The sequence below is a fragment of the Rhopilema esculentum genome, chromosome 20 (genome assembly GCF_057945365.1).
Source record: "Rhopilema esculentum isolate cy_ngs chromosome 20, ASM5794536v1, whole genome shotgun sequence".
Taxonomy (NCBI): domain Eukaryota; kingdom Metazoa; phylum Cnidaria; class Scyphozoa; order Rhizostomeae; family Rhizostomatidae; genus Rhopilema; species Rhopilema esculentum.
This window is the reverse complement of record NC_142834.1, coordinates 13474298-13488775: the sequence shown is the minus strand read 5'-3', so window position 1 is coordinate 13488775 and position 14478 is coordinate 13474298. Positions and strand designations below refer to the sequence as shown.

Here is a 14478-nt window from a genome sequence, read left to right as displayed (position 1 = left end):
CAGGCAGCAAAAATGAAAAGGTTGCGATGGTCATTGGGCTTTGGGCCTAGCAAGACTGGACAGGGTGAGAAATTTGAACGCAAAAATTGAAGATAGCACGGCAGAGCGGAAACAATCATACTAAATGCGTTATTCTTTCGCTCACTTGTTCTTTCGCACACGTGACTTTCGATACGCATATAGATATAAACTTTCTGCCTACTTTTGGACATTATCCGACGCTCAAACTCTAAAGGGTATCAGACGAAATGTACTTTGTTTCCGCTCTTACATAAAATTTTCTCATCACCATTCCTGCAAAGGGGAGGGCCAAAGGACGAGACAAACGAAAGAGCTGTTCTGACTGGAAAAAATTTCACGATTACTTAAGAGAAGCAAACAGTAAAAATTAAAACTTTAATCATTTCAGTTATAGTTTGTATCCTTCGGCTCTTTCAACGTTTTCTTTTCTCTTTTTAGTTTTTTGTCTCTCCTTATCGACGCGTTTTTCGATATTTTCTTGCAACTGACTAAAGAAAGCACTGCTTGATTTCAATGTCTTTTTCAACTCATCATCTTCTTTAACAATTTGTGTATTTCTCGACGACTTCTTCAGCCTTCGAATAGCTTCCTCTTTGTTTTCCTTCACATTGATACCACGGCTCTTCCTTTCTTGCAGTTTCCTTTCCTTCTTCTTTACAATTTCCTTCTTTCTTATCTTCTTCTCTCTTCGCTCTCGTTTTCTGTCTGTCACCGACTTTTCATCCTGTCCTTTTATGTCACTTTTCTTTTTATCATATATCTCTTCCGGTGCTAACATATTTTCATTACTCACAGTCACGGGTGTGAATTCTTCAATCTCAACGGACGGTAGATTCGAAACCACTTTCAGTTCCGGTTTCGGCTGCAAAAAATGAAACAAACATTACACCAAAGAAATAAGCGTACATTACATCAATTTCACATGTTTGAGGTATCCATAGTCATTTTCTCATGACCGTAATAGGCTTAAACCCGATAATTCTTAGTCTAGCTACCAAAGTAAGGCAAATTTAAGTCTATGAAACAAGTCTAGTTACCATAGGCAATTGGGGCGAATATGATGAACTGAGACACTGCTTAGTTAATCACATATCAACAAACGCATTTCGCTGGCCATTTAAATTTGCCATTGATTGGACTACAGTCGGATAATTGTTACGTATCCAGTTGGCTAATTCTGTTGTTAACTCTGAACAGTTGACTGACGGGACACAGTGCCTTTAAAGGGGTACACCTGTGCATGTTAAAGAGGGGTATACTTTGTCTTGAACTGAATTTCCAATACTTATACTGTATTGAAATCTTCACCAATGGTATTTAAACTTCCTCTGTGGAGAGGGCATTCCTAATTTTGATTTTAGCTGCGGGAGTCATATTTTGAAAGTTTGTCTGTAAAAATGTTAATTGATCAGTGGAATTACCAGAGAGTTGGGACAAAGTATGCCTTTGTCGGTAGATTTCCCTTTTATACCCCAAGAAAGAAAGGACAAGATAAACCAATTTACAAAAGTAAAAAAGTAACTGATTCTGTTCCAGGACTATCTCATTATCTTTCTTGTAAGAAAACAGAACAACTAAACCACATTCAATGAAAACAACATGAACTGGCTACAACACAGGCTGTTAAAAAATAGCATGATGACCTGAAGAAGCCATCAAAAATTGGCAAAATGGCAAAAGTACCTGTTTGGGTGTGTATTGGAAATTTGAAAGAGCATCTAATTTTGCAAACAATTTATCCATCATGTTTTGAATGACTTCGTGTCCTGGGTTGGTTTCTTCCTCTTTGTCTTCCTGAAATTGGCAAGAAAGATAGAAATAGTTAACACTGCCTGTTCATCTAACAACATTTACAAATCTTTCAAGAAACGCCACCACACCCTGCAGAATTTTACATTACTAAATCAGATTTAAGGCTGAAACTGGTGGCAAGAAATGATAACAAGTACCATTAAGTCTTGATACGATTCGATAAAAGGAATGAGAGTATCCTACTAGACTTGAAATAGTGTTGAAAGAAATCTGATAAGACATCAGCAAATAAAGCTTCTTAACAAAATAACAGTTCATGGGTTTGGCTAAATGAAGTCAACTGCATGATCTATGAGTTGATAACAATTATCAGGGGTGGTGCTAGGTCATATGGAGTGAGCCTTCAACAACAGTCTGAAAAGATGCCTGCTGTTTTAAAAACTTATAAAAACATATCAAAGTTTGAGAAGCAGATTTTAAATGCTTCTGTTACATAATCACATGACATTTAGAATGTAATCAGTGTGGGTCAAAATGTACTTTCTAGGGCAATAAGTTTGTTTAATGTTATGCAAGGTTTTTAGTCAACAGTATTGCATGCCATTGCGAAGCTCAATATGTACATTTTGACAAATATTTAATTACCAGATTATTGACAGTAGATGTAGATGAACAACAAATCTTTCAAGTGCAAAGAGGCAAGGATTTCCTCTAGCCATCCCTATTGCAGCCTTCCAAGAAATTTGTGCTGACAAAATAAGTGAATATCGTACCTTTGTTTTCTTGATATATTCTTTTTCATAAACTTCAGCTAAACTCAATTTACTTTTCTCTTGATCCAAAGCAAGAGACTTTTTGTATTCAAATGGTTTTTCAACAGGCTTCACTTTTCGCATGACATCATCCCATGCCTAGAGTGATGGTATATAAATTAACATACATTAAGTAACTTTGTTATGTAATTTCATGGACAACAGCTTGGAAAAAAGAAACTCTGTTCTTGAACAAATAAGCATTATGTGTAAGAAGGAAAAAACAGAGAATATGCTGTCCGCCAGATTCTGTGAATCTTGCAATGAGTAATAACATGGAAAATAGTAAGGAACAAAGCAACAAGATGAGGAGAATCCAATGTATTTATATATAATTTTACAACAAATAAAATTTTATAAATACTAATATTGTGCCCCACCATACAGGGCTTTATGAGAGAAAATGTAACAAATGAGTAGATAAATTTGAAATGTGTATAAATGTGTTTTCATAAAAAAGTTATCAAAGTTCTGGCCAAAAATTATTTGCACAAGATGCCAAACATTTGTCTAAAATCATTTTTGCAAACGTTTTTTTCAATTTTGTCTGCTGAAAGTTTCTGTTGGACCTCATGTCCTTTTGGGTTTAACTGACCTGAGTCCTTTTCATATTGAAAACAAAATGTCACAAAAGTTACCTGGTCTTTTATTCTTTGTTTTATCATTTCTTCCAAAGTTTCAGTTACCTCCTCTGTAATTTGTGGAGCTATAAGAAAAATTATGATGTGTTTAATGTTAATTACTTTTATTTGTAGAATGCTGTTGATGGATAGATGAAATATCAAAATTTTTATACAGTTGATGTGTAGAACAGGATGGTTTTAGGTTTCAAATCCAAGTTTCATGCTTAAAGAGATTATCAGGCAACTTTGATCAACATCGATATCATTTGCAAAAACATCATGGATATCAAATGGCTAATCTCATCTACATACAGCAATTATAAGTACAATCAAATTCTCAAGCAATTAAATCACCTCAAAATACATACCACTTATCAATGTCTGCTCAAAAGACAGGTCCTCTGCTAATAGGCTGTTCTTAGGTCTCTTTGCAGCTGTAGCTTCACCAACCAACTGCCATGGCTTTTCAGCAATATTATCTTCCTCCAGTGCCACAATTTTCTCTTTCATCTATAATTGTGTAATATCATGGTATGATAGATTGAGTATTTTCATTTAATACACAAACAACATTGATTGAAAAAATATGCAAGGAAACACAAACCACTTTGGAAACACAAACCATTTTGGAAATAAAAAAACTGAATCTTTAGTTTACTATGTTATGTGGCAAATATGCTTCAAGAAGCGAAACTTTAACAAATTTAGTGTCACTATTGTATTTCTATGTAACATAATCAGATACTTGATATGCTTTATGCTATTTCATTTTTTGAAATTTTCAATTGTTTTCCGTTTTATAAGTTCTCTAAGCTGCTGTACTTTGTGTGTCACTCCTCAATGAACTCATTAGCTATCTGTTCAGATTTCATGAGCTTGTAGTGACCACTGTCTAAACATAATCATGTCCTTCATTGTGTCATTGTCTTCGTATCCAAGTAATGTAATAAACAACACATTTGTTGCATCCCCTTGTTTAATTTTTATATGCCCTAAATTGTAGTCAGTCAGTAAATTCATCAAGATGTAACGGTCATGCAACATCGTCTCTTGCTGGTTCCATGTTTTCTGCATGTTAAACAAGATCTCAAAACAACAGCATGCCCATAAAAGAACTTCACAACATCAAGTTTAAATATAGGTACATCATTAACCAGCATTCCTATAAGCTGATAGCATCTCTATATATATTAAACCATAAATTCAAGAAAACTTTACATATAAAAATTAACAAACCTTTACTGATTCTTTTTCAAATCTCGACATATTCTTTTTTGCCTCATCCTCTTTGGCCTTTCCAACATCACCATCATCAAGATCCATATCATTTTGGTCATCATCAGAATCATCATCAGAATCATCATGGCTACCCACATCACTCTCTTCTACATCTCCACCTTCTGTCTCGATTACAGCATGTTCATTTTCAGACGCACTTTCACCTTCATCATTTTCATCGCTGTTATCACTGCCATCATCAAATCCATCACCAACATTGTTGATATCTTCAGAATCGCCATCTTGTTCTGCATTATGACCCTTCGTCGCAGCTTGTTTTGAAACAGCATTCTCCCCAATAGTTGGTTGATCAAAAAAATCTCCATACATCATCATTCTGGCATTCTTGCTTTCCTTCTTCTTTTGATTTGAAGATAGCCTGGTGAAAATAAAAATCATCTGAGACAAACTGACTCACTTCATTTACTTATAAATCCAGAAAATAACCCTGTTACCTATTACAGTGTAAATTCAAAGTATGACCTCATTACCTTTCAAAACAATAGCAAGTTTGTGGACTAGTTAATAACTTCAAACCCCATGCACTGGGTTAAAGATTTCAGCCAATTGTCTGGAGAAGTACATCTTACTCCAGGAGTCTATGGTCTTACAAATCTTAAAAATGCCAATAATATAGCAAATAAGAAGGCTGATTTTCATGATTTCTTAACTAAAGAAGAAATAGCTTTTAATGAAAAGACAATTTTTCGGTGTCACCTATATCTTATTTGTCTAAATTTGTCTAAAAAATTCAGAATACTTTTTGTCTAAATGAATACACAGTTTCACTCTGTTAGCTATTTACATCATATTTATCCAAGTTCTCATATTCATCTATATTTTCAAATCTGTGTTTCTATTCTGTTTAACTTAATATCTTCAAATTTTAACCTCACATGTTGTTATGTTGGGACCTTTTTCAAAAGAATGTGATAATATTGAGCTTTTTTCAGAAGTGTACATACCTTCCAACAGCAGCCGAAGTACTTTTAATGACTTTATCAAAGGCATCAGTGTTGTCGTCTTCAGATTCATCATCATCTAATATGTCTTCAGCAAAATAATCTACTCCGTCTGAGTCATCTTCATCGTTTCCAATGTCATAATTTCTTGATTCTTTCTTGTCTTCTTCATCAAGAAAACGATTCATATCGTCCAATACAAAAAACGAGTCATCAACAATAGACTTTTTCGCAATTTTTCGAGGAGTTTTCGCATTGCCTCTGCTTTCATCGTGGTCAAAATCAAGGCTTTCTGCGCTTCTAACCTCGTCTTCTTCACTTTCTAAAATATCATTTGCCTCTGAATTATTTTTGAATTTACGTTTATCATCATGCGCATTCTTTTTCTCTTTTTGTACAGTTAATTTATTTGACAGTTTTTTTGACTTTACAGTGGCATTTTTGGAAAGACTTTTGTCTTGAGTGGCGAAGTTTGGAGGCCCTTTTTTCGAAAACGAATCTATTTTTGATCCTATTATTCTCAGGATCGGTTCATTGCCTAACTCTATTTCTTGCCAGATCTGCTCTGAATCGAATCCTTGGATATGGAATTTTTTTGGTCCACATCCACCTTCCCATAGGCCTTTTTGTTCCTTACCTTCATGTTGTTGCACGTGGACTGCCCCAGAACGATTTGAAGAAGAAAAGTCTGCTAGATTTTTCGTGCTTCCAATAACAGTATCAATAATTTCTTGCGAACCATCAAGTAGTGTCACTACATCTTCAGAGAGACAATTTATTTTTCTCAGACATTCCGAAAGGATTTCCACCGTTGCCATGTCTTGGCCTAAACTCGCAGAAACACAAGCATGAGGATAAAATGAAACCGAGGCACGAAGCACTTGTGGTCGAGAGCTTTGCAAAACAGGAGATTAAGAAATGATTTTGAAACAAGTAAACATGGGATTGTTAAAAGTAAAGATTGGAATAAGGGCAGAGGTATAAGAAGTTTTGAGGCTGCTGGAAACAGGGCTGGGTGTTCCCCAAAAGGATGCAATAGCTGCTCTTTGAAATATGACATTAGATGTAAACATGAGTAACCCCAGTGAAAACCGTCCCTGATGAGGAATTTCCCGATCTGAGAATCCCTTTAAAACATAAAATGTCCAGGCATTTTTCTACTTCCCCAAGTTCCCTGAAACCTGGGATTTTCCCCAGTCGTTCTTAAGTTCCCTCTTTGGCACGGCATAGATTTTTGGCTTTATTTGAAGCTAAACAAGTCTTTTCCATCTTCAGTTTTTTTTCGTAAAATTTTTGATAATTTCGTGCGAAGAAAAAGCTCACCAGCTTGTTACACAAGAGTGTCTCTTACTTTTTGTTGGTGTGCCTTGAGAGTTAGAAGCGTTTTTTACCTAAATCTTCCCTCAGTTTATCAGTGCATCGTTTTATGCAGATCATTCGTTGCTGCCTAGCTTCTGAAAAATGTTTTAAGACAGCGAGAAGAAAACCATGCTTATTGAGCAGTGACCTGGCCTTCCTCTCGGTCTGACCACTTTTATATGCAGACTGCTAAATTTCAACCGTTTGAGGGTAAGGCAGATTTCTCGTCTCGTTATGGTCTAAGATTTGTTGCATAACTTCCAAAAATCTCGCGTCTTTGCTTATTGCTACTTCGTCGCACATTCTCTGGTACTAAGAGATATTGGTGGGTGGGAGGGAGGGGGGAGGGGAGTGATGGAATAATGTTATGGAGGGCGGATTTTTCCCGTTCTAATTTAAAAGTACAGTATCCTTTTTAGAGATCAGTGTTATGCACAAGTATATTTTAGTTTCGATGTCAAGGTCGCCTTGAACATTAAATTGTAGCATTATATTGTGTATAAATATTAGTTGCGAGGAAAAAAGAAGTAAAAAAAATTATGAACAACTTGGACGACTTAAATCTCGTTGCCAGTGGACGGGTAACGTCAAAAGCTTGGTGTATGCTCCTCTGGAGGACTGCATCAGTTGGGCGAACAAAGGGGGTTGTGGGAGCACATAAGGGGCACAGAAAGTCCTCTAGGCTGAATGACGATGATGAATGACAGACCGTTCATTTGATTCAGCAATAAAAATGGATCAAGTCACGATCCTTGCGGTACACCAACATTTATCACTTTAAATTAATCTGAATCAATGTTATTAGCCCTACAAAACTGTTTCGGATTTGACAAGTGGGACTTAAAGCCATAAAAGCTCCCTTGCCGAACACTATATTAACAAAGCTTTTGGTAAGGAAGGTTATGATGAACTGCATCAAATGCTTTTTGAGGTAAATAAAGTTCCATTAATTTGCTTAGGCCCAACCCATGGTATCGGTAATCAGCACTTTTAAGATGGCATTTTAAGGAAGAATGAGGGCTTAGAATGCCAGACTAATCAGGCTAAATCAAGTCATTTTCGCTCTTGTACTGGTTGGAGACGGCAAAAAGTTTGTTCAGTCTTGAGATGACAGGCAGGATAGTTATAAAATTGTAGTCTGACGTGTATACCCTATCTCTTCTATTACAAATAGGAGAGAAACCATAGCTAGTTTTTATGGGAGTCTGAGAATCGACTTGTTCAACGGATGCATTCAACATATTGTTCAAATGTTCTCATTAAGGGACAAGAAGTAGCTAGACATAGCGTCATTCCAAAAGCTCTTTGCTTTCTTGAAGTTAAAAATTACATCACAAATGTCTTGAAGTTGACAATTACATCACAAATGTCATAATTGATTTAAATTGAAATTTTGTATCTCTTTCTTTGTTAGCGAAATTCTGCAATAAAAGGAGGTCCTCTATCATTAGATTCTGCATCATTTACGTTCTTCTGTGTTTTTTGTTCTTTGTGTAGACTCAAGGAGCTCCTTTTTACCTTTAGATTTCATTTACAACATTTTCAATAGGCAAGCGGAACTGATTGGGCAACTTGTGCTGGTGATTTTGATTCGACTATTTCAATCCACAACTGGGTATATATAGTTCCTACTTCCTAGATTAGTGATTTTAATTTAGTGCCTGTTAATTTAGTTTAATTTAATCTAGATTAGTGTCTATGCTCTGGCTTTTTATCTCTGAAGAGTGTAAGATGAAAAGATTCAGCGACTTGACTACATACATATTCAGGAAATAAGACTTCTTTTAATGAAAAGATGAGAAAATCATACGTTTTTGGCTATTATATAGTTCAACAATCTAAGTAAGTTGGATTGGGCTACAAGAATCAAATACGTGTGCAGAATGGTCTTAAAACGGTTAAGAGTTTATAAATAAAATAGTTTTCTTAAAAATTGATCCTCTTGGCTTTGTTCTAATTTTATCCTTTTTTGTAGATGTCCAAGAAGAAACGCATTTGAAGCTAATGAATTCTTTTTCTTTAATTGTACATCAAACTATCTTGATTTTATCATTTTAACATTTTATTATACTTTTAGCCTCAATTATAACTACAATGATTGTCAATAGGTAGGAACACAGGCGCTTGAATGATAGCAGATAGTTTTATGTCTGAACAAGTCAACCTGTCAAAATATTAAAAATGTTAGTTAGTACTGTTCTTGCCTCCAAGCGCAACATATGACCCAAAAGATCATAAAATCATCAAAGCGCAAAACTATAGACAGTGGAAAATAAAATTAATACAACTATGTTGATCATGATGCAATTCACATCAAGGCCCTCAAAAGTTTTTTGTATTTGGCTATCTAGCTTTCGAAAACTGTATTAGGACACTAAGAAGCAATGCTTATCAAGCATTGTCCTGGTCCTTCCTCGACGTGACAACACCTCGTGATTCATGCGCCTTGAATAACAGAGACCCGGCGACTCTTCTCACTCTGAGTGAAAGTTTCGTCAGGTGCTCGAACCACCACAGACCCTTGGATCTGTACTCAGCGACCCCAAAGACTGAGCCATGTTCGCACCTAACATTATCAAGCATTCAAAAACTTTCAAAACTCTTAAATCTATGGCAAAATGAACCGGCAGAGGCAATTGTATTTTCTGCTGGCCAAACAGCCATACCGGGTGGTAAATCAGGCTCAACAGGTCACAAACCCTTTGCATGAATATCATCCCTTGTTAGACAACTATGTGGGTCAATTGGTTAACAGGTCGACTTAAATTATCTAGCAAGTATCAAAACAAAATAGCAAAATCAACTTAGTAATTTGTTGGTAGGAAAGCTCAGGATGATTACTTCAGAAAATAACTTCTAGTCAGCTAGTTTCAAAGATTACAGGACAGAGAGATGCCACAGAAGACTGTAGCGATACATTCAATAAAATGTTTTATTCATAGATCAAGCATGTAGATATTAACTTAATAGAAAAAGTTTTCTAGGCGATGATGTCTGCAAATGTATACAAATCATTGCTGTTTATCTTGTCTGTATCGCAAATGTTGGTGCTGGTGATGTTCTGGAAGCAAATGTTCGCACCAGAGACAACAGAGCAAAGACGAAGATTAGAAACAAGAGCTGCATGTGATTGTACCCGTGGTTCTTCTGCAGTTGATAGTCACTCTAAACGATTTGAAAATATAAATAGTAATGAATCTAACGAAAATGTTGGTTCGATAGAATTTAGTAACAGGCTGGATGATGCATCCCAAAGCGAGGCTATCAATAAAACGAGGCAAGCAGAATCCAAAGCAACAGAAGAGAGCAAGCCTATATTGCTAGTGGCTATTATCACTGCTAGACCATATAAGGAGCGCCGGAGGGCAGTCAGAGAAACCTGGCTCCAAGATTGCGATCCGGAAAGTAATGTCATATGCCGGTTCTTCACTGATTCGCAAGATAATAAAGGTGATCCAATCGATCAGGAAAGTTTGGATGAGTTGTATGAGGAGTCAGCGGCTAACAGAGGCGACTTGGTACTGTTAAACTCGCCAAGTGGCACCAACTTTTCTCTTCGCCTTCTTGCTCTGTTCGAATGGGCGAAAAGCAATTTAAAGTTTGATTTTCTGCTCCGAATCGATGATGATCACTTTTTATGTCTCGACAGGCTGCTAAAAGAACTTCCATTTAGGCCAAAAACCAGACTCTACTGGGGCCATCTTCACTGTAATGAAGGTATGCAAAATAGTTCTTTTTTCTGCAGTTTTCTAGTATCAATGTGACTATTGGGTCAAACTACCTACCGAAAAACGGTTATTTACGCTCCTATCAAGAAATTTAATAAAATCATAATCTGTTTTATAATATCCCAAAGTCGAGTGATCATGAAAGCCACATGTTAAGTGGAGCAACAAGTTGAGCTACAAATACAGTATTATACCAGTATATCGCATTTTGTTGGGGCCAAAAAATGTTCGTGAAAGCTGTGATTATTCATACCAATGATTCAGTATACAGTGAAGCCTACTTGATTTCCTGATAGGAATTCCTCGTTGGCTTTGGCGATTTTCTAACACGAATGTTAGTTAACCCTTTTGGAACGTACTTTAGCAAAACTGCTCATATGCTAATTTTCATGTTTACTTCTCAAAGTGCTGACTAAATGCTACTTTTCTTGATTTGCCGACTAAAATTTGGCCAAGGGGGGTGCCAAACTATTTTTGGCAAATTTTTTAATGGTGGGTACATGGATGGAAGAATTTTTTGAGAGGAATGAAATTTTTTAGCCTTGTTTTATTGGGTAATCAATTTTTTTTAAATTTCAAACTCTCTTAAGTTAGATGTTTCTACTTTGTTTTAGGGATTGTCAGAATTGACGAAGGTATGATGATATTGACAGCCGATCTTATAGAAGAATTCCTGAGGAACAGAGAGAAACTCATGTGCCACAAATATGGTGACCAAGCAGTAGCCATGTGGGTATACAATTCTATGAAAAAGAAACCCGTGACTTGGTTTGGGGACCCAAGAGTCCATCATGATCCACCAGCATCCTTTCTTTATGAATTCAAGAGAAGGGAGGAAATTTGTCACACGTTTATAAGTTTACATGGCTCATATCCAACCGATATGAGAGATTTTCAGAAGGTTATTGAGAGAGAAAGGAGACAACTTGGAGCAGATTATACCGTACCACCAGTAGCTGACTTTTGTCCCTACAGAAGAGATTACTTCAACTGGCAATCGCTTAGGGGACAGTTCTATGCCAAGCCTGTTCCTTGCAAAGATGAGCCTATTTGGGTAACTAAAATGACAGAATACCAGGGTAGGATGTCTTATTATAATTTTCAAGAGATGGCTAAGCCTACTCAAGTTGTTGAAATACAGAGTGTTGATCTTCAGTATGCTGGAGATAGCCAAAAACAAAACGAGGCCCACCATGACGCAAGCAACGACGTCAAGAACCATGATGGCGGGAATGGAGCAACACAGAACTTCACAAACCGAAGAACTTAAGAAAATATTGAAGCACTGTGAAGTGATTTCAGTTGAGCTGAAAACGGTGTAAATGTAAACGTGCGTTGTAAATAACCGGCGAACATGAAAAATCCGGATAGGTGTAATGTTTTACTAGATGTCATAATCTTAGGAGAGTATTTCCTGGCCCTAGGCGACCAGTGATACGTTAACACAGTCAAAAAATTCCTCGACATGTATAACACGAGGTTAATCGCATTATCCTGACCGGATACTTCAGTTTCGTCCAAGTAACCTCTAGTCATTTTTAACTTGAGAGTCACTTCAACAGAGATTTGCTGAATTTTATTGAAATTCAAAAAGGCTGTCAGAGTCTAGTTGCCTCATAATATTTGAAATACTTAAACTCAGATTTAGAAATAATCAGCTTCTGGTTAAAAGTGCGTCTGCTTCAACTAAGCAGTACAGAAATGAATCCTGTAATTTTTCATTATGAATAGTTTAAAAAAACATTCTCTTGAATAATTGAAGACTATTTTTGCTAGGAATATGTCCAAATAAGAGGTTGCTGCTAAAGAAATGCTATTCGGAAAGAGTGATTCAGTATTTGCCTGTATTACTTTCAACAAAAAAAGTGACGTCGCAAGAACATTTTATATCAGTTTTTGTAAATAAATTCAAAGTGGTTACATAGATTTATAATCAATATCAAAGTCTTCCTTATGTAATTCTTTTTATATAAAAGTTCAAAATGATATTTGGCCACATTTAAGAGCAGGGCAAGAACCACGATTAAGAGCACGTTCAAAATATAAATCAAAGATTGTGGAAAAATTTGAGTTTGAATGTTAAAGTTGAGTTTTATGAAACTGCAAAGATGCAAAACATATGTATTTATAACAAAGAGTAATTGCCAAAACATAACACGCTACATACATGATTATATTTACTTACATTGCTTTACGCAATAAAAGGATTTTTAGATCACAAGAAGTGAAAAATGGGCCCATTTCGTTAAAAAGCGATGGAAAATGAAAACCAAATATATGATGATTCTACGATAAAATCTTTTCAATAACCTATCCACATTTGAGCCTTTATCCGGAAAATAAAAGTTCTTATGCAAAGAGACTGAATCTTTAGTTGTTCAAGTCTATGCTGTGTCTTATGTATTACAATCAAGTTGCATGCCAGAAAAAGTTAAAAGTGTAGTTGAATCAAAAAGTCGAAATCTTCCTAAATTTCGTAATTGGCATTGCATATACCATTAATCTAATGTATCAGTTAGGCCTTCTTCAGGTAATATAAACAAGATTCATCAATTCAGCAATAACAGATAAATAAATTAAATATTGAAGATGATGAGAAATATTGCCAATATCGTAACTTTAGAAAGGCTCATTCTAATTTTGTGGGTCCATTGGGTATCAATTTAAAGGTTGTTGCTATTTCAAACAAAAACTACACCTTTCCTTGGAAACGAATCCTTTATAATTATTGGACTAGATTCATTACTTCAAACTTTGGCCGAGTACCAAATATTGCTTGAATGGTTGCAAGATATATGCATAAAATAAACAAATACATAATTGGCTGATACAATATGTTAAAAAGGAGTGCGCAAAAAGCACTTAATATTAATTCTTCAAAGAAATCTAAGCTTAAATTTCTTTACGCATACACAAAGTCGTAAACTAAAGGCTGAGGAAAAAAAGTACGCTTAAATTCTCACGTTGTAGGTCAACGTACAAAACAAATCTTTTATCTGTCATTAAATTGTGAGATGTACATCATTTTTATTGCAAATTTTTGTGTCCTAAGACAATTTTTATTGCAGGCCTTGGTCCCCCAGAAAACCTAAGCAGAAAACTGATTTTGTAAAATATGGTTGGTTTTAAACTTATTTATCAGGTCTGCCCCCCCCCCTTCCCAACAAAAAGTTGTATCTCAGTTTTTGCTTGTGATTTACATTCTTCTACTAAAGATGCTACCATGCTACGCTCTACAAGCAGTAAAACCTGCCGTGATAAAACAATTAACACTCTTAAATAAAGATAATTCTGATATCAAAAAATCTTTTTTACGAAAAGACACAGCTAATCTCTCTAAACTCGTTCTCCATCTCAATATACTTGGGCAACCTGATGTATCTGCAGCGTTTTATTTCCTCCATTTCAAATTCAATCGGCTTCACTTCTGGCCCATAAACAGGTAGCTCTTGCCAGTCAGGGTTTCCCCCGTGTTTTTCAATCAAACGACACAATTCAATGGTTTCCCAAATTGTTTCAGTCGTGCAAAAAGCTGATTTAGCGCGCTGTCTGGTCAAACTACTACTTCTTCTTGGCAAAAACGGCAGGGCTCCCAATTTTCTTTCAGTAGACTCTTGACAACTGTCATTAGTCTCATTTTTGACAGCAGAAATGCTCTCATCTTTGATCTCAAGGGTACACAAAATGTTATCGTTAGTTTCTACCTCACCATTTTCGTTAGTTGTATTTGCACCCTCGTCCAGATCTTCATTCGCATCCTCTGGATTTTCACAGTCTGGTTTGCAATCTTCAAGATTCTCGTCAGAGACATCAACATTAGAATCTGTTTCCAACGCATCCACGCCTTTTTCCTCTAAAGTATCTCTGTTTCCATTGAAAATTGGATCCTGCTTTGCAATGTACTTGGCAATCGTATCTGAATCGTTCACAAAAGCCCTTTGGA

The 14478-nt window shown here is 35.9% G+C and overlaps 2 protein-coding genes across 2 annotated transcripts; one reads left to right on the top strand and one right to left on the bottom strand.

Annotated features, from left to right (window-relative positions):
• Positions 1 to 335: 335 nt before the first annotated feature.
• On the bottom strand, positions 336 to 6309 carry LOC135687389 (U3 small nucleolar ribonucleoprotein MPP10). Its single transcript, XM_065203932.1, has 7 exons — positions 5452 to 6309; positions 4445 to 4865; positions 3577 to 3718; positions 3224 to 3291; positions 2547 to 2684; positions 1705 to 1815; positions 336 to 883 (listed from the first exon to the last, which is right to left on the bottom strand). Exons 1-7 carry the CDS (start codon positions 6264 to 6266, stop codon positions 410 to 412), a joined length of 2169 nt encoding a protein of 722 aa, XP_065060004.1. The 5' UTR covers positions 6267 to 6309; the 3' UTR covers positions 336 to 409.
• A 2093-nt stretch (positions 6310 to 8402) lies between these two features.
• LOC135687343 (beta-1,3-galactosyltransferase 6) lies at positions 8403 to 12525 on the top strand. Its single transcript, XM_065203881.2, has 2 exons — positions 8403 to 10524; positions 11150 to 12525. Exons 1-2 carry the CDS (start codon positions 9795 to 9797, stop codon positions 11803 to 11805), a joined length of 1386 nt encoding a protein of 461 aa, XP_065059953.1. The 5' UTR covers positions 8403 to 9794; the 3' UTR covers positions 11806 to 12525.
• Positions 12526 to 14478: the final 1953 nt, after the last annotated feature.